This window comes from Bombus bifarius, unplaced genomic scaffold (genome assembly GCF_011952205.1).
Source record: "Bombus bifarius isolate JDL3187 unplaced genomic scaffold, Bbif_JDL3187 scf7180000009201, whole genome shotgun sequence".
NCBI classification, from domain to species: domain Eukaryota; kingdom Metazoa; phylum Arthropoda; class Insecta; order Hymenoptera; family Apidae; genus Bombus; species Bombus bifarius.
This window is the reverse complement of record NW_022884966.1, coordinates 1,202,371-1,228,835: the sequence shown is the minus strand read 5'-3', so window position 1 is coordinate 1,228,835 and position 26,465 is coordinate 1,202,371. Positions and strand designations below refer to the sequence as shown.

The 26,465-nt window shown below is 42.8% G+C and overlaps 1 protein-coding gene across 2 annotated transcripts in view; it reads right to left on the bottom strand.

The window, feature by feature from the left end:
- Positions 1 to 6,793: 6,793 nt before the first annotated feature.
- LOC117214556 (brain tumor protein) overlaps positions 6,794 to 26,465 on the bottom strand; it is a 99,925-nt gene continuing 80,253 nt past the window's right edge. For both annotated transcript variants that reach the window (XM_033460745.1, XM_033460744.1), the window contains exon 2: positions 6,794 to 10,332. In XM_033460745.1, coding sequence (XP_033316636.1) covers positions 7,917 to 10,313 — 2,397 coding nt within the window. In that variant the 5' untranslated portion in view covers positions 10,314 to 10,332 and the 3' untranslated portion in view covers positions 6,794 to 7,916. The remainder of the gene's footprint in view (positions 10,333 to 26,465) is intronic.

Genomic DNA, 26,465 nt, shown 5'->3' with positions numbered 1-26,465 from the left:
GCAAACAGCACGATCCAGCTGGCGAATTGAATTTTGTAACGAAGACGTGTCCTTAAACTATATTAGAAGCTATAATCGTAAAACATATCAACTCTAATCTCTTACTAAAATGGAATGTTTCTACTGGAGTTTTCGAGGAATGTGTTTCGCAACGGGATTCAACTAAACTTAGATATCGAAAGAAACAAGGAAATAGGATAGGCAAGGATTTATCGTACAGAAGGCAAAAGAAGCAAATGTTTTCGTACGATAGAATATTATGATCGTTTTACGATCGAGTCGAATTTCTAGCAGGAAACAACGTTGCACCGATGTTGCAGCGGTGACGCGCGATATTTCGTTCGATGGAAAAATGGAACAGAAAGGTCTTGAGATGTTTTCTCTTTCACAATGATACAATTCGTATTAGTTGATTTCCGACAATGAAAATAAATTATCTTGCGTTTCCTTCTGTGAAAATTTATTATATTTTTATAAAAGTATAATCAAAATATGTAACAAATTATGGACCGACGGTTGTATCGGTAAAAGCGAGAGCTATGAAATCGTAAATGTTTCACGAAATTTTGATCAACCCTGCTACGATCGTGCGATTTCTATACTTTAATTTTATTGTTCGCGTCTTAAGAAAATACGTGACAAACGATCAAGTATACCAGGGCTTCTTACATATTCTTATGGGTCGCGTAATCAAGTTACGGGGTGGTGAAATTCTGTCCACCCGTCACATACCAATGAAATGGAAGATTTCAGCCATCTGTCGTTAATGGATTCATCGAGTTATCGATCGATACAGATATAGAATATTAGTATTTTAAAAAATCGCTTGAATCACTTTCTAAAATGTCCTTAAACACGATTATAACGTTTCTTACTGTATATCGCTCATTTTCTGCAACAATGACGCAAAATTCACCACTTTGGGAGAAACGTGTTTGAACGTTCTCAACTGTTATGGTCTCGTGACGATACAATAGAGCGACTCTAGCGATAGAAAACGTAAGGAACAATTGTTTCTCTTATACCCGGCAACTCAAAAACTACGAGTTTTCAGTTAGGTCGTTGTAGCAGATCAGCGATAATCATTGTCGATCGTAAAATCAAAAATATCGATTAACCGTGGGAAACGTTATATCGAACGTCGTATTCGGTCAATGTTTAGTTCTCGATGGAAAAACGAACGAGCAGGTTTATCTCGTCGGTGTGTAATAAATTTAGCTTTGTCCGAACACGCGACTACGAGTAACAAAATTAGAACTATAACAAAGAATTGTCTTATCTTGTACATTTTTTCCATGTATTATAAGTAGGATAGGAAATGGCGAAAGTTGGAAAAGTTGAAAAGAAGCGCTGACGACGTATACCGACGACCATTTCTTCATATTGCCGTTAAAGTTAGAGAGCTACTTGATAAGATTAGCAAATAACGTTAGGAAAATGCAGATAGATCGATAATGGGACAGGGTTAAAATTCTATCGCGCGTGTACGTATAGTTGGGGGTTGGATCGATGAAGCGTAAATAAAAAAAAGGGTACACAAGTGGTGTGTTTTCGGGGACGAAAGAAGGTACGGAGAAGCGAGCGAGAGTAAGAAGAAATAAAGTGAGACAAAAAACTGACAGTTGTCGGTGTAATGTGAACTGAAAATATTATTAAAAAGCATTTTACAACAAAAAATAACTAAAAAAACAAACAAAAATACGATTTACAATTTAAATTAAGAACAATCGGGTTGTATCGTTTAAAAAAAAAAAAAAAATAACATAACAAACCAGTACAAAAAAAAAGGAGAGAGAGTCGCATGTTTGTTTTTCTTTATGTGCTTCGGTACCGCTTCTTTCGGATGCAAAGAGCGCGCGCGCATACAAGAAAACACTCAGGCACACACGCATACATGTACGTCTCGATCCTCACTTTGGAAATAACGCATATCGAAGTGTATACCATTTTTTTCATTTTCGTTCGTATTTCTCGAAGGATGCTATGAGTTACGGAAGGGAGAAAACAGTGGTAGTGATGGCTAGCTGGCAAGGTGGCATCGTCTCGTTCCGTTTACATTTTTTTCTACAGCCATACTATTATTATAATGTACGCGGTAATAATAATATTAATGATACAATAACTAATCGGTGATAGTAATAATAATAATAATAATAGTAATAATAATAATAATTGCAATAATAATAATAATAATAATAAAATAAAAAAATAATAGTAATACAAGTAATAATATTAATAACTACGAATCAAAACAAGAATACGCGATTTAAATACTAATGGACAAATACCTTGTGATGCAGATCTGAATGGAATAAACTGTTACGTACTTTGTCTCTTGCAAAGAAGAAAGTCCGTTATGATTATTTCGACTCTTCGTCGTTTTCACCGAAAGAGAAAGGTGGAAAGACGAGAAATACAAAGGCGAGAAGTAGATTGAAATACGAAAGAACCGTACGAAAAGGAAATCTCTAGGATTTTTTGGCAGTAAGGTATTCAATACGGAATAACGTGAAAATTTCCGCGTATCTCAACCAGTTATCCCTTTCCTCGATTCTCTCTATGCTCCTCCTAATTTCCTTTTTACTTCCGTTTCTATCCGTGTGTCTAGCATACCGTCGCTGAAAAATTAGCTAGAATACTGCAGACGTACGCAACGATAGCCCGTCTAATTGTCCGATCGTAACTGTGCTCCGATAGCCGATCGAATCGATACTTTCGTTGTTCTTCCGTCTGACAGATCGCGTAGCTCGGTCACGCCGTCTCCTTTCGTCGAGGCGAAAAAGTCTCGACAAAGACTAAGAAAGAAAGCGCCGTCGGTTCTACGGTCTCGTAATTTCGAAACAACAGGAGAGACAAATTCACCCTGCTGCGTTCTCTTTCATTCGTTCATTCGCGATCCGATTCTATCGTTTTAACGAAAAGTACATTCGAACACTCGGACAAGATACGACGGTATGTTTTAATTTCCAGAACGTTGAAGAAATTTCTTTTCGTCCGCCGAGGCGAGAGCGAGATCGAAGCAGACAAACTGCGCGAGGATCGCGGCAGAGTCAACCGAATTGCACGATTCAATGGAAGAACGTTGGTCGGTTATGACCGAGCGCGTGTCTGGCGTGAAGATGTTAAGAGTGAATCTGTAAGGACCTCGATTCGAATAGCGAACGATATAACGACGACGAATTATCAAGGATCTTCTATCAACTTTCCACAACTTTCCTCCTTCCTCTCACTGATCGTTGCCTTAATACGATTCCACCGTAGATCGCTATGAAAACACGCACGAGAGAAGTTTAACAAGTTTTAAGACGGCACAACCTGTTTCACAGCGCAAAATATTTCATTAACAACTTGCTAATATGTACTGTTACGAATTAATTACGAAATAGATAGACTAAGGGAAATACGATGATTTTTAACGATAACTATTTCCTATTCAAGGAAAAAGATATTCGTTGATCAAACTTAATCAACTAGAATACGAACGAACTCGCGTATTGTTTGTTTATCGACGAATTCTAAGTACCATCTAACGATTTCCATCTAATTTGTCAATGTTGCGAATTTCATTCGAGACCCTCGAACGTTTCGAAAATTTTACCAGCGAGCAATTAGGTGACGTCGATTTAGCTGGACGAGAAATCCGAAATTATACGAAACTAGCACCGCCGTGTCGTATCAAAAGGGCCTATCTGCGACTGTCGCCTAAATCCAGTCGTCCGTCTGCCAGTTAACGCGAAAATGTTTCCAACTTTTAATTTCAATTTCAAGTTTAGTTCGAGTCGCGAACATTGACTTATTTCGTACGTGTCACATTGCAAAGCGAAAAATAAAAAAAAAAAACGGGTAGATTTTGACAAAGATCGGATAACTTTCGAAACGACAGGGCCGTGACAGTTTGTATGTGGGACGCGTGTAAAATTAACACCCGATAGACGCCAAAAGTCATTTTACCGCGCCAGATACGTCCGTTTGAATGAAACATAACAAGACTATCGATTTAACAAATTTTTCATCGAACGTCGTATCGCCTGGATCGATATGCCGAAAATTGCAGACCGACTTTCAGACTTTCCACAACTTCCGGGCGACCTGATCGTACGACTGCCGCGAATAGCTCTTATCGAATAAAGAAAATTGACGATGTCTCGGAAGATCCTCGTAATTCATAGTTTTGTACTTTTCGACACCGAGGGACGCCAGCTAACCTCGTTACATATCCAATGACACGTTATCAGAAAATGCTTAGGTATATATTCCATTGTCAAAGATATGCTTCAAGAATTATAACGCTCTCACGGCATCTGACAGTGCGGTGCTTAAATAATGAATAGATAAACATAGAAATGATACAATAATAATAATAATAATAATAATAATAATAATAATAATAATAATAATAATAATAATAATAATAATAATACGTACGTACATACATACAAACATACATACATACATACAATAATAATAATAATAATAATAATAATAATAATAATAATAATAATATAATAAAAATAATAATATTTGTAATAATAAACATGCATGAAGTCGCGTGGCAAAACCTCTCGCGAGGTTTCCAACATCGTCGATTCATCCAACAAAATATATTAATACTATACATTCAAATTAAAAAAAGGTTACCAGAGTAACACACGTTTTTATCGATTATACTAAAGAAAAAGAAAGCAACGTACTCGAAAGAGGAAAGTAATTGGTGAATAGTATCGGTGATAGTGGTGGCGGTGATCACGACGGTGATGGTAAATCGTAACGGTGTGATGGATCGCAATGGTGATGGTACAGGTGCATTTAGGATAGGAAGGAATCGTTTCTGAATCACGAAACACGCCGTGGAAAAGGAAACGGCGTGAATGAAACGATACAGAGAGGAACAGGGCCGAGCAAATGATTCGTTACGTCGTTTCACTACGATTCACTACGGCTACTCGCTACTACAGCTTAACACTACTACGGTTCTATTCAGCAAAATCAAATAAAAACGTCGGAGAGCGACTGAGAAACAGCTGTTTTCTACAGATTTCTTACCGTTTTTCATCGAACGATCGTAATATTCAAGGACGTGCTTGACGACGTCGAGGACGTCGATCGAACATCTTTAGAAGACTGTCCCGAAGAGGGAGATCAAGTTAAACGAGAAGATGGCGCGTCTGTCCAGTTTTCGTCGATTTCATGGAAACGCGAATCATTTGGCTGCACGAAGGTTGAACCGAGAAACTAGAAGAATCAAGTTGTCAGTCTTTTTAGCGCGCGCGCACGCGCGCGCGCTCTCTCTTCGCAACCTCTCGTCGTCCTTCAGGCAGGCGGCCTCTCGACCTCACCATCGTCAAAATCGAACATAAATCGTACGCGTTGCTTAATCGCGTGTGTTTAACCCTGCCGCGCTTCTCTTTTCTGCTTCTCGCCGCTTCCACTTTTCCACCTATCGCGGCTCTTCTCGACTTTCCACCAAGATAGTAGTCTCGAGTCCGAGCAAAATACGAGAGAATCGTCCGTCGTCGACGAATTTTACGTTGAACGTTTCTTCGAGACAGTCTTATTTGCAACGAGCAGGGTTAATAAGAGAAACGAAATAAGGTAATACGCGAAGGAAAAGGTGCGTTAAAAGAAAACAAAAGGGGACGTTCTCGAGGGAAACGATCGAGAAACAAAGGTAAGAAGAGTCGATTAAGCGAACAAAACTTCGACTGTCGTCACTGTCGTACTTAAAATACCGTATCTTAAGACGAATGTTCGTCGGAGTTGTCGTTGATTGCTATGAAAAAAAAAAAAAAAGAGAAACACATACATATAAATATGTATACAATATAATATATATATATAAAAAGAACATATGCATAACCACCTTAAAAGAGGGAGAATAGAGAACGACACGTAAGGATAAAGAGGATTTGGAGAAGTCGATGCAGAATTGTCCGTCGTTAAATAGGAAAAATCTTCGAAGTTCACAGGCTTGCGAAAGCTTCAAGAACGGACAAGCCTTGACAGCGTTGCCGATCGACACTGTCGATTATCGTCGTCCTTGGATCAACGAGTAATCCGAGGCAGTGCAAAGGTCTAGGAATCGATCGAATACTCCGCGTTATTTTCCAATTACGTATGCATGTGAGAGGAGAAAAAAAAGAGAGAGAGAGAGCGACGAAACAAGCTCTCGCAGGCGTCGATTCGTCCGTAAATCGGCCAAGTCGATGGAAAAATCCTATCGCTCTGGGTTGGAAGAAAACGAACGAGACTGAACGGCGGTGTTCGTGGAGTGCGATTAAGCCGAGTTTCAGTCCCGAGTTCCGCCGGATCAATCGTTAGCGCGATTCGACTAAGATACATGCAGAAACATAACGCATCCGAGGTTTTCGGAAACACGCACCTCGCGGTTTTTCTTCGGGAAATTCACGGAAAGGAGAATGGAGCGGGAAGTGTGAACAAGGGTATGAACGGATCCGGTGTTCCGGATTTTAGCGGCCAAACTTTCAAACATTCAATATGTTTGGGTGTCTAAATAAGGAATAGACGCGGTACAACCATGGATGGTTTAACAATCTTGTTGAAAAGTTACGAGAAAAAACTTTTTTTCTTTTCTTTCTTTTACTAGCGAAACGAAGGAAAACGAAAATAAAGGTAAACACAAAATCGGCAGATCGATGATTTCCATATCTTCGAATGCTCTGGATTTTGCATTGTGGAGAAACTTAAGCGCGATTACACCATATCTCGGACAGAAACTTGGTAAACGTAATTGTCGTAAACAGAGCGAGATGTGGATGATTCGTTCGCGTGTTGCAACCAGTAATCGCGAGTATCTGGTATTCTCGTGGTAACGTTTCGGCAAAGTTTTAAACGACCCATGTTTGCGTAACATCGTTTTCCTATTTAGATCCATGGAACGTACCGACAAAGTTTCGATGTCGCAGAAACTGGTACACCCTGTATTTTCATGGAAAAAGGGAGACGTAACCGACAAGAACTGACAGATAGGGAGTAAAATGGGAGAGGCTGGAGGGTAAGGGTGGTTGGTGAGGTTGAGGATGGAGTGACTAGCGGCGGCGAGCTCTACAACTAAACAACAACAACAGTATTTTCAGTTATAACAACATTAACAAGTAATTTTTCTGCGTGTATGCGCCTACACGTCTCGTGTGACTTTTCATTTTTAATGCGCGCGCGGCTACGTTCCGCACGCAACAAAATCGGCGTTCCAAACTCGCCTGCGTTTCTCCATTTCGTACGAGCATCTGATACGTGCTGCGCGTACGCGTTTTCAAGAGGTTTGCACGCGTGCGTGTCACGAAGCGCCCATTCGCTGTCGAGAGTGCCCTACGAGTTTCCATAAATTCACCATCGGTTTCTTTCCCGTCTTTTTTCTCTCGTCAAATCCTCGAATCCTCGTTCGAAGAATCGTCGCGTTTAATCGTCGCGGTTAATCGTCCGAAGCGCGTACCCGCGTGAAAGACGTCACGCCTGTCCGTGAAAGCGACAGAGAACGTAACTCGTTCGCCGGTTATCGTCTAGTCGGCGCGCAGCTTGGTCGCACGCGCGTACGCGCCCATGTCCGTGTAAATAAGGCCTGTCATCGTCTGAAATTTCGACAGCTGTCGGGTCAACGCGTGTTCGCTCGCGTACGCTTGCATCTTGTTGTTTCGTCTCGTAATCGAAGTTTCGTAAACGGAAGTGAGGTGGTGGTGGTTCGAGCGGGCGAAGATGGATAGGTAAAGTGAGCGCGAGCGGTGATGGTAGGTGGGTGAAGAAGAAGATAGGCAAGTGTAAGTAAAAAAAGATCCATGAGATCGTGGCTGTGTGGCCGTCGAAACGATGGCGATAAAAACGACAACGACTACGACTACGACAACGACAACAATGAAAACGACGACAGACGATCGTTGTCGGCGTCGTGATTTGTCGCTGGTCTACATGCCGATCGGCGGTACTTGTACGTAACGATAAATGTAGAGTCGATAATCCTTGCTGGCTAGCACGACCGATCCGTCGTCCATTAAAGCCACATCGAAACATTGGGCATGCTTGACCTTGCTCTCCAGAGCGGAAACCAGTTGACCGTCTTGAGTGAAGATGGTCAGATTGAAGTTATTATGATTGTCTGCTATCAGTATCTCGCCGACGGCGTTGATCCCTACCCCGATCGGGTAGTTGGTGATCCCTTCTCCGCCGATCTGTCGCAGATAGGCGCCCTCGTAATTGAACACCTTCACGCAATGCGCGCGATTGTCGCTGATGAATATCTCCTGTTTGTCGTTTACCACAACTCCGTTTGGAAACTCCAGGTGCTTCGAGCAGCCGAACTTCTGAAGCACGTTGCCGGTCTGGTCGAAAATTATCACGCGCATCACTTTGCATTCCACGACGACTATGCGTCCCTTCGAGTCGACCGTTACACCGCGAGGATGCTGCAAGATGTTCGCCCCAAATTTACGCACGAACTGACCGTACTGGTTGTATATTTGTATCTGATGGGTCGGCGAGCGTTCGGTAACGATTATGTCGCCGGACGTTTTCACCACGGCCACTCGGTTCGGGTACAGCAACTGACCGTCGCGTTTTCCACACTCGCCGAATTGGAATTTAAATCTGCCTTCTTTGTCGAATATTTGGATTCGATGATTGTTCGTGTCGGCCACGATAATGTCGTTCTGCGCGTTCACCGCGACCCCGGACGGCTCGGTGAACTGTCCCTCCATTACCCCGAACTCGCCAAACTTGCAATGATAGATCATCTTCTGTCGCTTGATCTGCGACTTCGGTGGGAATATCACGGCGGCGGACATCAGTTTCGACGTCAGGTCTAAAACGGGGTCGGAGGACGCGGCGTTCGCTGCCACAACGACGGACGTCGCCATTGGAAAGTGGTCGTTCGTGGACACCACCGGAAAGGCGTCGCTGCCTCCGTTGCTCCATTTCTCGTAAGGATTCGCGTTTATACCGTTCAAAGTGAGGTCGCTGATTGTGGTGGGAAACGGGCCCAGGCTGTTGGCCGAGCTGAAACGCTTCGTGATCACCGTGTTATTGGACTCGAAGGACGATGGCGACGTGGACGAAGCGCAGGTAGAGCCGGATGATATCAGGCCGTTGCTGTAAGATCGATCCAGGAGCAAACCACCCAAAGTACCGATGCTACTAGATCCACTGTTGGCGTTGCTTCCGCCGTTCCCGTTGTTCGACATCGCTGTTGGTCGAGCGATGGGTGGCTGTTTGCCGATCGGGCCGGCGTTGCTCTCGTTGTTGCTACGAACGTAGCCGAACGTGTTTCGCACGCCTACCTGAATGGCCTGGTAGTTGCTGACGAACTCGAGGTCGGCAGTCTGACCGACGACGTCCGGCGTGTAACTGAGCAGCAACTGTAGTTTCGAGTCGAGAAGCTTCTTCACCATCAGCACTTCGGTAACGGTGGCGTACTTGGTCAATCGTTCTACGAACTCGCAAGTCTGCAGCATCTTGTCGGCCATGTCGTTGGCTTTCTGCGTCAGAACGCCGAGAGATATTTGTTTGGTGGAGAACACCGATTCCAGCTCCTTCAGTAGTTCTTGCTTACGTTCCTCCAGCATCGATCGATAGAACTGGAAAGTGTCGTTGATCTCGTTCTGCGCCTTGTGATACTGCACTTGTAGTCGCGCTGCGCCGTGATCGGCTGCCTTCACGGCAGCTCTCACGTCCGCGGCTTTCGCTTTGCACTCCTGAACCACTCGTGCCATCGCTTCCAGCTGCTGCGACCCTACCTCGGAGATGTGCGCGCAGTCATGCAACGGGCCAGGATGATCGGCGATGGCGCACTCTTTGCAGACTAACGCTGTGCAAGTACGGCAGAAGTATTTTTGCTCCTGCTTGTGCCGGGGACAGTAAGGTACTTTCTCGCTGTTTCCGCTAGCGTGAAGATTGATCACCAGATTGTTCTTCGGGAGTTCGGTGGTAGCGGAGCTGGTGGTCACCGTTTCGAGCTTCGAGTCGCCTAGATTGAGCACGCGATGGCCCTCGAAGCAATGCATAAATTGGTGCGCCATCACGCAATTTGGGCAGAGAAAATTCGCACAGTCGAAGCAACGAGCTACAGCGTCGGATTCCGTGGACTTGCAACCGGTACAACGAACTCCACCGGCGCCTCCTAATCGGCACCGCGGACAGGGTGCCTCTCCAGGTTTCTGCGAGTCGAGGCAAAGGTCGCAGCTGTCGACGTCACAGATCGCAGAGTCGCTCGCAGGCGGGGAACTGCCGCTCACTGTAAGCGGGGACAGCGAGGCTAGGGATCCGATGGAATTCGCGCGCGATTCCAGCGAGAGTGTCGGCGAGGCCATCTTCAGTCAACCGGCATCCCTGTTAACAGAAATCGATGATTTATTTTAGAAATTTTTCTCGGCTACGCCTTACTTTCCTTAACCTATCGTCGTTACTTTCGTTTTCTTACAAACAACTAGATCACGATCTCCACTTTTTCCTTCGGTTCTGCGTACAGATCGCCATTACCGCTTTTAATTGCTCTCTTATTTGTCATGGCGCAAACGATCGTTCCGACTGCGAGTTGCATTTTAGCGGGAAAATTAGGCTACGGCATCGAGATCGTATCTTCCGACACTTTACTAATAGTCTTTTTTTTTAACGGAATGACCTGTGTTTTTCTCCTCGCCGTTAAAGAGGTGAAATTAAAACGCGTCCAACCCCGTTGACTTTCTCTCGAAACATATTTTCATATCGTGACAAACAAGAGAAAAATTAAAAGGGGCAGAGTTAGGTAAAACATACTCTGTACTTTTGTCTTCATCTTTTATGTAACTTTAATATTTACGTCGTTGAATCCGTGATCCGTTAAACGCGCATCATACGCTAAACTAAATAAGCGAATAAATTTGTTCGCGTTGATCACATCTATATGTATCCTGAAGAGTCGATCTTACTCGACGCTAAAACACTACTATTGCCATAAGAATTAACGTTTTTAAACTTGCCGACTTTTCCTACGATATACGAGAAATTAATTTTTCAATATCTATTCCTCTTTCTATTCCGTTTCTTCTGAGAAATATAAACATACATAGCTTATCTTCATCCATCGCGACCGATCGTTTAACCGGTTGAAATACTTATATCATGCTACGAATATCGAGAATCTTGGGGACAAGTGCAATTTATTATGATAATGATCATAATCTTATCGGCATGGAACGCGTTAAGTAAAGATATCGCAACGACGATAAAGGCACGAAAATCTGCGTCGAACTGCTAAAATTGTTTTTTCACGATTACCAAACTACGCGTTAGTTCCTAGTATTTACACGGTATTTAATGATTTCCGGTGGGAACATTTAAAAAATCATATATGGTCGTGCAAAAACTCGAGAGTCACCAGGTAACGGAATCTTGGTGTTCGTCGTCCGAGATCAATTTGCGCACGAAACCGTTTACCGTAACGATGCTGAAGCAGCGATTGTCCGACAGTCGCAACGGCCTACAGTCGCAATGCGAACGTAAAAACATAGCGATCACCGGCGTGACCCGTTTGTCATTTATCGGCATCTCGCCCACAATGGCACATGCCGGAAGTTGTTTCTGCGTAATCGTTGAATCGTCTTCGCGAGTCAACTCCGACGCGAACTTGTCTCTCTACTCTTTGCAGATCACTCGCCAACGATTCATCACGGAAAAATGTCGCCTCTCTAATTAAATCGGTCGACTGGATGGTCCTGTTTTACTCGATTGCTGGTAGGTAGATGGACAGACGAGAGAGCAAAAGGAGGAAAAAGGCAGTAGCCTGCGAGTCCAAGGTCACGAATGCGAAGGTTGTCGCGTCTCTTCTAGTTGGCACGACTGAGTTCCACGCATTCGCTTTTCCACGGATCGAACGCCTGCGTTCTCCTTAAAAATCGTAGGAGAAACTTCTTGTAACAAAACTTGGATATTTGACGGAAAAAGACGTTTCGTGGATTTCTACGTCTTCGGGTCGTCGGAAATCTCGTTATCTCGTCGAGCTTCGAATTCTTCGTGTGTTGACCCGGCTTTTTAATTTCCAGCACGAAATTCCTTCGTATTTCTCGCAAAATTATAAAACTTTAGTACTGCATGATTACATCGTCGTTCATTGTGGAGTACTCGCATTGTACGGTATGGTAAATGTTGTACAATATTTACGTACTTTTGTATCGTATTTTATCGTAATGCGTGATAAGAGGTTAGTATATTTACGAAGCAGATAGGGATAAGTATACTCGACAAAGGAAGGAATTAACGCGTCTACTACCGTCTAAGAAGTCTTCCAACGACAGAAGAATACGATTCGATCGAAAAGAACGCAGAAACTTTATTATAAAATCTTTCGGTAAAATTGGCCTTAACCTTGAACTTCAATTTCGCGGCAAGCTTTTCAGCAGATCGATCCATCGAGCTGAAGATGTAAGATCCATCTACTACGGCCAGCGTAAAGCATTTTTCTACGCTCTGTACATAGAGCGGATAGACGAGAAGAGAATGACGGCGACGACAGCGTGGAGAAAAGCGAGATGGGTAAAGAGGCAAAAGCAAGGAAGGAAGGTGGAAAGGAAAATGCGCGAATAACCGAATGGATGGAACAAAGAGCGTCTGGCCGCTCCAGGAAACGCTTCTGAAGTCGGGCTAGCTACTCTTCTCTCTGGTACGCGGTACCTTCGTGCAGGAATTTTGATCGAGTCCCAAGATAAAAGGTGAATGCTCCTAAGGGAAGCACTTGCGGACTCGAGGTCGCTAGAGGCTACATTTAACATAGCGAATATCAAAAGAGGCGTATTTCGAGAACAATGGAACATGGTTATTTCGCTTTTAATCGCGAATAATCCAGCAAATTTATTTCAATGGATTATGTCACGAGAGTGTCTCGGGGACGAGTAATATTTAAAAAGAGGAACGTTCTACTTCAATTCATTAAACCTGTATATGTAATTATAATTAAGTTTAAACAACTGGTTCGCTCGCGCATAATTTACCGCGTATAATGAGCAAACACAGCAAAGCGCGGGTATCGAACGTTTCGAATTGTACGTCGACGATGTCGAATGACGATAAAGGAATACTTTGTCTCCATAGCGAAGCTAATGTCACCTCGGATAAGACCACGTTGTGCGTTGTTTAAAAATTCTGTCGACAAATCCGGCGAAGTTTGCAATCGACAAAATCCGAAGTACCAGCGAACTGCTCCTGCGCGAGAACGATAGCCGACGACGATATCCGACGAATACCCATCTTTTCTTCGCATCTTCGCATCTTGGATAAATGTTAATGATAGTAATACGTTTTCCTTGAAAGATGTTTTCGATGCTTAATATTTGTATCGTTTTCTCGAAAGTTAAGGTCCTTTTGGGGTGTTTCAGCGTCGACTCAAAGCATCGAATGCACGCACAATCGAGATCTCGCGATTCTTGCCATCCTCCTTGTTGGATATCCTGCAAGAATTTCTCGTTCGCAAACAAGTCCAAAGATGGCCATTTTTTAAGATCCTTCTTTGGCGCTAGTCATTTAGACTGGTTTGGTAGTTCCAGCGTTACTAGAGCGAGGATTTCTAGCAGGAAGTAACAATGGGAAATTGTAAATCGAAAATGAAGCAGAGAGGCTAGGAAAGGGGAAGAATAAGGGGAAGAATAAGGGGAAGGATAAGGGGAAGGATAAGGGGAAGGTAAATGGGAAGGGGAACTTGAAAGGGAAGGGAAAAGGAAGGAGACGAGGGAAGAGGCAGCATGGAAGAGCGCGGTGCCGGAGGTAGAGTGCGTGCACCCCGATCGATGAACGTCGTTCAGGGGTCACGCCGAGCTGAGCCGAGCCGAGCCGTGCCACGCCGCGTTTCCCCTCCCAGTGCTTGCCAACTCATAGACCCCACAAGTGTATTGACTCCCTACTCCCCGCCATGTTCCTCGTACAGCCGCTGTCACTCGAAAAGGAGAGAGGGAGAAGAGACGAAAAGAATACCTATAGCTGTGACCGCTGCGATCTACGACCTTGGACGAGAAAGGTCTCTCGAATCAGCCTGACGAGTCACGGGGAAAATCTCTTAGCCGTCCACCATGTCGATACTCTCTCTTCCTACTTTATTCGCCACCATTTTCCACTTACCGTTGAACGTTATCTCTGGCTACGATTATTCTCGACAGCTTTAACCAGATACTCGAATAATACCATTTGGTAACTAGATTACGGATTTTCATGCGAACGTGCGAGTAACGCACGTGACGCGAGAAAATAGATAAAATATCCAATGCGATACTTGGCAAGTGAAACAATTTTCTGCCGAGGTTCTATTTTTTAAATTATATTCTCAAAACTTACGACTAACAAACCGATCGAGATAAAGTTTGGTGGGTGCTATGTTAAGAGGTAGATAGCGAACTGAAACTGTGAAATTTTTATTTCGATAAACCGTGCACGTTCGAAAGCTACCAGTCTCTTCGTATATACACGCGTAACAGATTTTCCACGATATTGGACATTCAGCGACTGACGCGTTTTATCGCTTGATGCAATTACCAGTTACGGTTCAAGGATACATACGAGCAATCAAACGTAGCTCGGTGGTTGTAATCGTTTTACGTTTTGTTCGCGCTCCTGCTCGCTAACACGACAGATATTCCGATTAGATCCGATTAGATTGGATCAGAGCCGAATTAGACTTCGGTTAGTTCTAATTACCCAACTTGCTGACTAACAGGCTATTGGTAATAGCTGGAAAATCTGTCACGAGGATCAACTGCCCGACGCGTGAATTAACACCAAAGCTGACATTTCGCGTTTCCAATTTGTCTTCTTTCTCCACGATATCGGTTAAATTTTACCTCGATCGACCACCAATGCTACTTTAAAAAGTGTTTGTAACTTGTTTGGATATTTGTTTTATGAAAACAACGTCTTTTCTCGTTTCCTTTAGAAATCTAAATGCGTTATTTAAACCGATGCAACGATAAAAATACTACGAGAATCTTTTCCGCTGCGTGCAAGAAGGAGAAGAATCCGCGGTTCCTCGAAGAAGAAACAGATTTATATCTTTCAAACGTGAAATGCATTTACTGCTACTAGTTAACAAAATAAGCAAAGTTACCGGCAATACGGATAATGTAAAATGGTAATTCGGCTTTCTTCTTTCTTATTTTCTTTCGCTTCCGAGGAGGAAGATTGTGGTGTACCATGGTCTCTGTACGCTCCACAACAGTGTAAACCAGCGTCCGTGTACACGACAACGGCATTAATTCTACCGGCTGTCTAGGCGATTGGATCTCTTCAGGAAGAACGCTCTCAAGGGCGAACCATAAATCTTATCGCTCCTCGCCGGGCCACATTTGTAAGCCAGTACCTAGCAATCACGCCTAAGTGCATGGAGGAAATCGCGAGAGGCGACAAGGTGGTTTGCACAGTTCTTCCCGTATCCTTTTACACGTAATTGCGTCTACGTAACGCACGCCATATAGTATCGGAAGTGGCTTTATTTCTGCGGTTAGCCGCGTAACCGCGCGGTTATCGCCCAATCGCTTTCCAACAATTATTTTACATTTTACCAAGAGCACCGTGTCCATCTGCCAAAAGCAACCTCCTAGGCGGATCTTTTCAGTCGTTTTCGAGCGAGCTAGAAGCTGACGAGACTCGAAGGAGCTCGACAAAGTGAAATTACACGAGAAAACACGACTTTTGCGATGTTTTAGTTTATACGTCCAGGAATCGAACACAGACAAATTAGGAGAAGAACGACACCAAGCGTCCGTAAGGCTCGCGCAAAACGTAGAAGCGTAACGTGAAAACGTTGCAGATTTTGGCTACTTTGTATCCATCTTCAACATCTTTATATTCAGCTTTATATATAGAACGATATTGCTATTACGTTAAAGTAAAAAAGAAAGAGGGAAGAAAGATGGCTGGCGCGCTTTTATCGAGAGGAATCTTGGTAACTACGTTTTCTCGCTCGATTAGCGACGCATCGATAAAGAAAACTTCTGTCGCGAACATTTCCTGCACTCTTTATTCCACTTGTGCGAAACAACTGCAGTTTTATGCGTATCATTTCTTCGAAAATTTACTTTATCCATCCAACATTGTACTCGCGATATAGTTTGCACATTTAGTACGTTTTTACGTACTACGCGCATTTTCGTCGTCTTGCATTTCCTATAAACGCACAGAAATCCGCAGTCTAGAAATAACACACTGCATAGACTACACATCGTTCCTCGATTATTAACATTCGCGAAATTCTAAAGGATCGTGAAACAAACGTCGAGTATCTGCCAAAAATACTATCGCGTATTTAGCATCCAACTAGATATTTTGGTCGAAATGAATACTTGAAAGTGTCTGAAAGAAAACAAAGAATTCTATCGTTCGCGCGTAGAGGAAGAAAAGTTCTGTCGTGAATATTCTCCACGCTATTTATCCTACTTATGCGAAACAACACTTTATGCGCTGCATGTCGCTCCTCTGTTATTCAAATTTATAAAATCGTCGTGAAATATATGACGTGAAAAATATCATCAGTATAAAAGTATACAAAGCACTTGAACGTCATCGAACGATATATTTTCGAACTTTCGTCGTAAATATTTCGATCTAGGTGAGCGCTTTGAAGCGCGCGGAAAAATAAGTACGAAAGAAGGAAAATTGGATTATTGCTCTATACGGACAAAGACGATTTCTATCCTGAACATTTCCCGCACCCTCGTTCTACTTAGGTGAAATAACGCTGCTATCATTGAAATTTACGAAATCTCGAGAACCGTGAAACCTATCTATCGAGAAAATGTTATCGTGAGATATATTTGCATGAAAAATATTATAATATATACAGCATCGACGTTCAGCGATTATAAGAAGCTTAACGACGTATTTTCAAATTTTCGTCGTAAACATTTCGATGGAGATACAAGCGCTTTGAAGTGCGCGAGAGAAGAAATTTGAAGGAAGGAAAATCGGATTATCGGGAAGATGATTGGAGTTGCTGGGCAAGTAACGATACGTTTTCGAGGCAAGACTGCAGCCCCTCGGTTGAATGCACTGTAGGAAGGGGTGGCGGACGGCGCGTCTGGTTTCTATGGAAACACTGCATCGACCTCCCCAACCCTTCGACAGGGGGTTCCGACGAGGATCGGGTCCGTCACCGATGGTGGTGGGATTGACGAAGGTGGGGTTAACCGCCCCTGGAGAACGCTAACTGCCGGTGCATCGCCCTTCGACGCAACACGGCAATGCGTATTTCTCGTTTACAGGGCGATGAAAAGTTATCGCGAAACAAACAACGTATAAATCTTTCGTTTAATCTTGGTTTTATGTGCGCTCGTTGCAACACAAAAATACTACACGGCTGGTAATTTATACCATATACTAGACATATAGGGCATCCCGCGTAACGCCACTCGCTATTTTTCTGCCATTCGCGGTCATGCGACGAAAAATATTCCCAACCGTCGTACGACGATGTACTACGAACGACGATAAAAATATTCCGAAAATACCATGTTCTCATATGGAAAGCGAGGTCAGCTTGGCTGACGCAAATAGAACAATACGTTGCTTCTTTAACGAGATCGTAGCGGACTTTATCAAGAATTCACAAAGCATATTACATGATATTTTGACTAACTCGATACCAGGCTTATGGCACGCTTTATTTCAACGTTCGTTCAAATTGCGCGTCTATTCTGCTCTTTTGCAGAAATTCGGACGATCTGCTGTTATTCAAGTGGCTGAACGTACGACTCTACGTGATATAGTAATTCTCTGTTTCTGAAATACGTCGACGAGGGAAATATCGCTACGCTGTAAATCTAGTACCGAGTGCAGATGATACAAAATATCGCGAAACGCGCATTTCGAATCTGTCAGAGAATCCCCTGCAATCTCACAGAGAAAGCATCATATGGTCCTAGTTTGCGTTACCCAAGGTGATCCTTGGTTTGCCTTTGGAACTATTTTCCGAATTTTTTGTCCTGCAAATGACGAGAAAATATCGAGTTTCGTCACGCGGAACACAAGTGCATACCCGTTGCTGTATTCTGCCTGAATCCCAACATGGGAAGGATGCTAAAAAAAAGCACGCGGATCGGTTGGTCGCTTTGTACACGACGTGTGCGCGTTTTGGTTTGAACGGCTTAAAAGCGGCAATTTCGGTTCGATCGACGAGCGACGCTCTGGAGGCCCGCAAAAGTGCAACAACGAGGGATAAACTGCTGGCTGAGGATTCGGCGCAAAGCGGGAAAACAGGTTGCGGGGCAGCTAGGGGTAACAACGGATAATTTGAAATCTCGCTCGGCGGAGAAGGGAAAGATTCAAAGAGAAAGAAGACGAGTGTCTGCATCTGGCATATTCGGTCGACGATGCTCCGTCAAAACTATTGCCTGTTTCTATCGATGCGACACGCGGTTTATCCAACGATTAAATACAGAAATGGCACGGCAAGAAAGACACGGCATTCGTTCCGAGTGGAATTCGTCGAATGCTTGAAAGTAATTTTCGAACAAGAGATCCGTCTGGCGTTCCTTTTTACAGAAGCCTCGAAATTGGAATTATTCGTTTGTCCAGCTAATGATTAACTTCAAAGTCGAAGCAGCTTCTGACTCACGGCGTTTCAAAGCGTCTCGCAGCGAATCGTTAGCTAGGTGAAAACATTTGTTCACCGTGAGAACCGTCCAGGATAAGATCGTACAGTCCGGCGTACGCTTTCCGCGTCGTCGAACTCGTGCGAGCATGACGCTCGCGAGAGAACGGTTTTCCGGAAGTGACGCTCGTTTCGCCGTGGAACGGTTTTACGAGCGGCAATGTTACGACGCCGAGCACCGCCTGTGCACTGAACGTACCTAGGGGTCACTGTACCCGGCGATCTTCGCGATGCCGGAAGGTCGCTGTAACGCCACGCGATACAGAAAATCGATTCTGCCTCGGATTCTCTGCTGATAACTCGCGCGCAACCTTCTCCGGGCAACTTGGATGCTGTTTCACATACACACACGCCAGCCTGTTTGCTATTCGCGTTTCCAGCTCTTAATCCACGGTCTACGTTCCACCGTTCGCTAATCTCCGCCATTTCTCTTAACGAACGATCGTTTGCCAATTTCTACCGACCATCTATAAAATCCTGTCAGTCCGTTCCTACTATAATAAGCGATTTCTCTGCGTGGAATCTTAACAACATTTCGATCGGTCAACCCGTAGAATCGAGATGCAAACGTTATGCGATGCGAATTTCTATTCAAATTACAAGTACGCGACTGCTCGCCAGTTATCTCTGTTCGTAAGTATCAGAACGCTTGCGAGCATTCATAAAGAAATGATCAAAACCTTCGACCTAAGAGTCCCATATATTTAATATCATAATTGAACTGTAAATTTTGTGGAAATACAGGGTGGTTGGTAACTGGTGGTACAATTTTTTTTTTTTAATTTTTCCATCGAGACAACGATCTACAGTGAGATCCGTTATAACGAGACGCGATAAAGTGAACGCGTACCGAGCCAAAATTCAAAGTCGATTTTCTCGAAAACAAAGCCTCGAACGAAAAATTTTTATTTTATATTTTCGACTTCTTTTTTCGCGTAGAACACCCCCTTTCCGCTTGTACCGCCAGTCACCAACCACCCTGTATATATTACAGATTATTAGAGACAGAAGCTTTACGAGAAATAAAAGCTTCATGAAGATTTGTATCATCCCATAAATTTTACAGTGACTACTTCGCTTCAGATGTTTTTTATATTCCCGTGTATTACGTGCATTCCCGGCATTGCCGTGCTTTTAAAGTTTTCATAAACGTGTAAGAACCCGGGGTCTGATCGTAATAATAATAATAACCTCGTCAATTTTACGCAACGAAATTATTTCTCTTCTTGTCTGCGTACGACTCGTCGTTTATCTACGTCATTTGTTCAATTCTGACATTCGTCTAATTACTTTTTTCAGTATCCTATCCAATTCACTTGTCAACGTATCATCCTAATTTACTATATTGCTATTGTGGCAATTCTTCCAAATACTATCCATCTTTTTCTTCTATCTTTGTTAAATACATTGGATCGTAGTCTTGCAGAATATAAAACTTTGATCGGTTGGTCGTTTCCTTTACCGATACTTTAGACTAACTGCGCCGACTTCTGCGAAAAACAATCCTCAAAATGACGAAAACTCGATAAAACACAGCGCGGACGTCATAATTTAGGATTTTCGTTTGGCAAAAAATTGCCAACTCACGGAACGACTCTCGTATTATACAATTATTAAAATCACCAACTTCCATTTCGGGCTTCTAATTGCCTCGCTGGGAATAACAGCGGCGTGTCGTCATCCATCCCATTAAAATCAAAACTACACCGCATAGGTACGTGTCTATTATTTAATTCTTGAATATCCACCAATATTCAACATTTTACAAAAGCTTATTTTCCCCGAAAATCCAACAATGGAAATTATTATTCCGCACCACTCGATCGTAGTGCAGGATACTTTTAAATCGCGCGTTAATTGGTTTGCTATTCGCCATTAAACGAGCCATTAGGAATCATTGGAAAACACAGAGGAATATTAGAAATTTAGCTGCCTCTTTTGAAATGAAAATCTTCGAACTAGAACACAATTTCAAATCATCAAAGGTTGGTAGGTAGCTTCCAGCACAGCTTGGCCCAACTGACAAACTTGATACGAAACCAGCAGGTCTCCTAACGCTTGTGAAAGGCTGTGTAAATCTTATTCCTCCGCGTTTCAATCCCATGGACATAAATAGAATAACAAGTTTTTTTGAACAAAAGAGAAAGCATCGCGTACTTCCTATCTTACGTTCGAACGAATCAATTTAATGGAAATCTCGAATATGAGATTAAAGATAAATTAGCAGGAAGGCCGACCACGGACTAATTGTAATTGGTCTTGCAAGAAATTCCATCAAATTGCAAGACACTGTAGCAGATCGTTTTCTGTAAATGCAGATTTGATCGACCGGCTTAGTCGACCGGTGCGCAGGTAGCGCGAGATCGATCCAAGTTGAGAAAATTGAAAAAGTGATGGACAGAACGCAACGAGAATTTGCTACTAAATTTTTGTATTCGCAGGCGCAAACTTTTCTTGGCCACTTAGTCGACCAAATTTACATCTGCCGAATGAAAATGCAAAACGGTGTGCGAGGAACGGAAAATACCAGTCGAGTTAAGAATATTTTTCTCAGGGTCGGTCGGGTTCCCGGAAGTATCTCGTAATTCGAGATTCCCCACCGAGTTTCAGGATTCTCGAGAATTTTAAAATTATACAAGCTACGATATATATATATATATAAATAACGAAATGCGATAGATATAATATTTTATCATAAAGTAAAACGATTTATTATAATTTTGCAATTCTCGAGAACCGGGAAATTGTCGGGAATGCCAAGAACCTGGAATTGCGAGATACTTTCGGGACTCGACTGGGGATCCGCCGCGAGCATGGGGTTTCCGACATTTTCCAGTTCTGGCACACCTTTAGCATTTACACAAAGCAATTTCCTAAATTTTCTCACCAGTCGACCACTTGGTCGACCCATTTGTAGCCCCCTGCCATATGGTTCTACGGTCTCTGCCGATCGTTTCAGTACACACAGATTGCAGATATTTCGCCAAAGGCCGACGTAATATTCACAACACAGGAAGCGCGTAAAGCGTTCGAAACTCGTGAAAGAGAGGTTCAAATCACGGTTTAGAAGTTTATCAAAGTTCAAATCACAGTTTAAATGTTACCAACACTCAGCGCTTACCGTTCGCCTAAATTTAGTTTATCCAGCGTATCATCTAACATACGGAATAACTTTGTCGGGACTTACTTATCGACTATAGTTTAACTTAAGAACTGCTTTTTCCCAAAATGTCCTAGATATGCTACAAACGCTCATTCGAGATTTTCATTCGATTCTCTTACTACTTTGCTCGTGCTGTTTATAGGCGGAATAATCTTATTGGTCGAACGGTATCCAATACCCTTCGAGTGGTCAAAGTTCAAAGCAATAAGAGGAGGAAGCAAATAGTTAATTTTTTGATCAACTATATAAAACAGACGTAATATAGTGGACATCTCCGTTTATAACGTCGGATCTCGCTTTGTTCATGAGCTTGACACTTTAAAGAGATAGGGACAGGGAGAAAATACGACACACGAACGTACCGAAAGAGGCAGACAGAGAGAGAGAGAGAGAGAGAGAGAGAGAGAGAGAGAGAGAGAGAGAGAGGGTCAGTGAAGAGAGAGGTAAGGATCGAGGAAAGGATTACCGCGAGGAGCAGTAGAGGAGAAGAGAGGAAAAGAAAAAGAGGGAAAAGGTTCAAGCACCATTTGACCGGTCTCTGAATCATCGTTAAGCCAACCGTTACACGACGGCTCGTTAAATCGTATCGTAATGTGGGTGGGTCAGATGATTCGCACGGTTCAAACAACACGTCCATACAATTGTAAGAATTCCGGTTGCGATGGTAATTTAGCATAGCTCGATATAATTCCAACCAAGCGAACGTCGCGTTCCTCTCACCGCGATGTGTTAGAAAAGTTTCCAACGAAAATAAATTACCCAAGTTTTTGAAAAGTTTCCTAGGAAAATAAATTTCGCCAGTCTTCTTTCGACGGAGCAGATAAAAAGATTTGAAATTTCTGCCAGACTATAGTATTTATAGCTCTCTTTTCGCGTTAAATCGACAATACACCGTTCTGTTACCGTTTTCGGCATTCGTTGCGAAACAACAAACATCTTTCGTCACGATTCTTGATCCATACAATTTTGCTAAACCCTATGCCACGAGGGAAATTTACGAAGCGCCAAAATCATCGAGATCGCGAAACTAGCGCGAACATAATTTTTAATCGAATCGAAACAGGTAGAAACTGTTGCATCTTGCAACTTTTCGTCGTATAGATTGCGGTGTATGCAGATGCGTATCAGTGGGACGCATAAGAATGAAGTAGGGAGCCGAACGGAAACGTCTAATTTTAGAAACAAGCCTGGAATTGCCTACTCAAGTAGAATTTCAATTAAGCCTATCAATTAATTAGTATCCCTTCGAAACGAGCTGTTCTTCGCTCGTTTCGTCTTGCAGATCTTGTTAAAAATGGCACGTTGCTGCAAAATATGCAAAGGTTTACGACCCATACGTTATTACTTTTTTACTTCTTCCATTTTCTTTAGTATTCGCTCATCTTTCGTTCATCCTCCTCTTTTATCCTTCCATGGATACTCAGCATTGTGTCGTCTAATGCTATTTGAGACGATTCTAGCGGTTGTCGAAGAAAGAAGACAACATCTTGCGACACATGGCTAATAACGAGATCTGAATCACTTCGAACCTGTATACGTACACGGTGACGAATTGTAAAACCTGACTCGAACATCCAAATTCTTGCAAGACTTGATCAGTCTTGGATTAATAGGCCCTGTTGAAAGTTTTGATACGAGATATTCCACATTCTTGGCTCGGTAGTTTGAGAGCGGGAATGACGTTTAGGCGCAAACACAGCGCAAACTTCACAGCTACGGGTAAAAAGACAGGTAAAGACGAAGCGGCCCGAGAAATCGTCGTCGTCTGGACGGCAGAACCGACTTCCAAGATTCTCCAGACGTATCAAAATTCGAGGCTGATTCGAGGCTTTCGAGAATCCTTTGAGCTTGGAATCCTGTTAGAAGCGATTGAAAATTCTTGCAAAATACACGATACAGAATCGCAACGATTTTACATCGCATCGCTGTGACATAGTTGTACGCTTGGAGTTGCAAAGGCGGCGGTTGCACGGAGCTTCGACTTTACGGAGGCGCGCTTCGATATGCAGAGGTCTGGCTATCCTAAACTCGAGTTACACAGGCGAAATAATGCATTCGGCAAATAATTCGAGTTAAAGCAAGTTTTACGTAGACCTGCAGGAAGTTTTCGCAGCGGAGCGGAAGGGAACGAACAAAGTCGTTGCCTTACAGAGGTTCCATTGTATCTGCAAAGGATCCAAGAATGATTATTTTATTTCAACGCTGAGCTACCATCGTGTGTTTTCGAGCGTGGCTACAAAGGAGCAATAGGAGGATTAAAGCGAAGCAAACGAAGGGACAAGAAGCTTTACAAGAGGCATCGACGAAAAGCGCACACCTGTGGCGCGCCTAGCGATTATACACCGACAAAGGAAGTTTCGCAAGAAAGTTGTACGGTTTGTGGCTGGATGAAAATGCGATATCGTGCACGAAACTGTGGATTTTCCGCAATGGAATCACGTCGAGGAAAGAACAGTGTTTGTCCGTAAGAATAAAAGGTATCTCAACCAGAAGATATCCTATAATATCCATTTAACTATTCAAAGGATATTTTTACTCCATTTATTATGATTATTATCATCGCATTAGGTTTAGTACTCTAGGCAAGTTGTTCTAATTCGCTTTTAACATCTTGTCCGACGTTCGCTTTCGTAATTTGTCTGCTGTTTTTATTTTTGCATATTTTCGCTCCAGGTTCGTTATACATTGATCAGGATATTAATTCGATTAATTCTGGTTTTTTCCTACCACATATTTCTTCATTTACATAGCTTTCTTCCTGCCAATCTTACTCGTGTCAGGGTTCTTTCGAATTTAATTGCAAGGTTCGTCACTGCTCTACCGATATCGTCCTTTTGAAATGGTCGAGAAATATCCAAATAACGAAGAAAACGAATTATAACACTCTGTCGTCTCAGATAAATCCGCGTGCAATTTATTAATTCGAACGTTCCACGTACTTCGATACTGTAAGCGCCAAATTTTGTAATCTGACAACCTGTTAATGAGCTGTTTGCCACAGAATAGTTTGGAAACGCTTGCGAGGCAAATACTTGAAAGTTTTAGATAAGTTGGCGTAAATTCTCATTTCTACGATGTATTTAACATGCACTTAGTATCCATTTAAATGCGTTATTAAGTCAGACCTGTCACCAAACACGATTATTGTGTTATGGAATTAATATTATCTGTGGATCGTTAAATTTTAAGCTTCTCTAACTTCAAATTCGAAGTTCTATTCGCGTTGATCAGAGTACACATTGATAAGTGGAAGGACAAGGAAAAATATATCGAATGCTACAATTTTCGAAGAATTTCCTTGAAATTCACGTTTGTTTATGTCACTTTCTCGCGGTAAATAAACTACTAGAAGTAAATGAATTGCCACGTTACGAACCAATGCTATATTGAACGAAAATCCGTTTGATACTTGACGAAATTATCGAAACTTATTTCATGCTGTACCAAGTTATCGGTATTCGTGTACCGAAACCTAGAGAAAGTCAAATAAAATTAAAATAAAAGTTAGTCAAAATCAAACAGAACAGAAGAATCTGAATCTGAATTTGATTCGACAAAAAGCACAAAAGAAAAGCAGGAGCTATATCCTCTCTTAGTTTTTAAGAATATCGTTGCTAAATATCATCGTTCGATAGATTGGACATAAGCGTTTAACAAACAGAAAGAAGAAGCGACGTTGAGCGGTGATGCTCGTTTCTGCGATACTGCTTGGTGAAACGAAAGAAGGGAAAAGAGTATGCGGAGCATAGGCTTTCTTAATGACGGCAGAAACATAATACGGAAACATGAGGGAACATTGTTGTTGGTTCACCCGCATGCATGTCCTGCTTACGCGCGAGTTCCTATGTTCGCGCTTGTTCACGCGTACGCGCTTTTTAACGTTGGTCTATACACGCGAAGCGTGAAGGTAACGGAACAAAGAGATGCGGAAAAAAGGAGTCGCTCAAGGGGAACGGATGCGAACAAACTTTAAAGGTCCAAGGGAACAAGATTTCCTTACAGTTTACAAGTTAACGCCTTCCGTTTTCCATTCGATGCTAGAGCAGCCTGCTGATTAGAAACCAATAACCACACCGAGAACTTTTATACGTTTATGGAGAATCCGAAGATTCGCGAATGCACAGAATTAGCCGGATACCCGGGTATCTCGCGAGTCATCCGGAGACACAAGATGGTCGAGTCGTTCGATACCATCCGTGGTTGGTTAGGCTACTTACGCGATACAAAGCACGCGTTGTTGGCAGTCGCTTTTAAATACTCCGATGGAGAAGCCGTCATTTTATGTCTGTGCATGTGAGAATCTAAATAAAAAAATCTCGTTTCAAACGAATCGAGACGCACAATGCAGGCGGTTATCACCTTGATGTCGTAATGACGTCCGATCAGCGATTTCTCGCAGCGAGGTTCTCAACTATCTCATCTACCTCACGATGATACCCGGGTACCTGGATAGAGGACTTACAATTAAACACTTTGACGCACAAACAGAATGTAATGCAACATAGTTCGATGTACCGACAGAATTTGACAGTAAAATGGACGTAGAACTCATAAGTAATTTAATTAAATTACGTAACATCGACATTATATCGTGTTCCTTGCGATTATTCTTGTATTGTTGATTTTGAAGTATACGTAGAATAACAGTTATAAAATGAGACGCGAATTCTCCGGAAATTCCCTTATCCCGGCAGT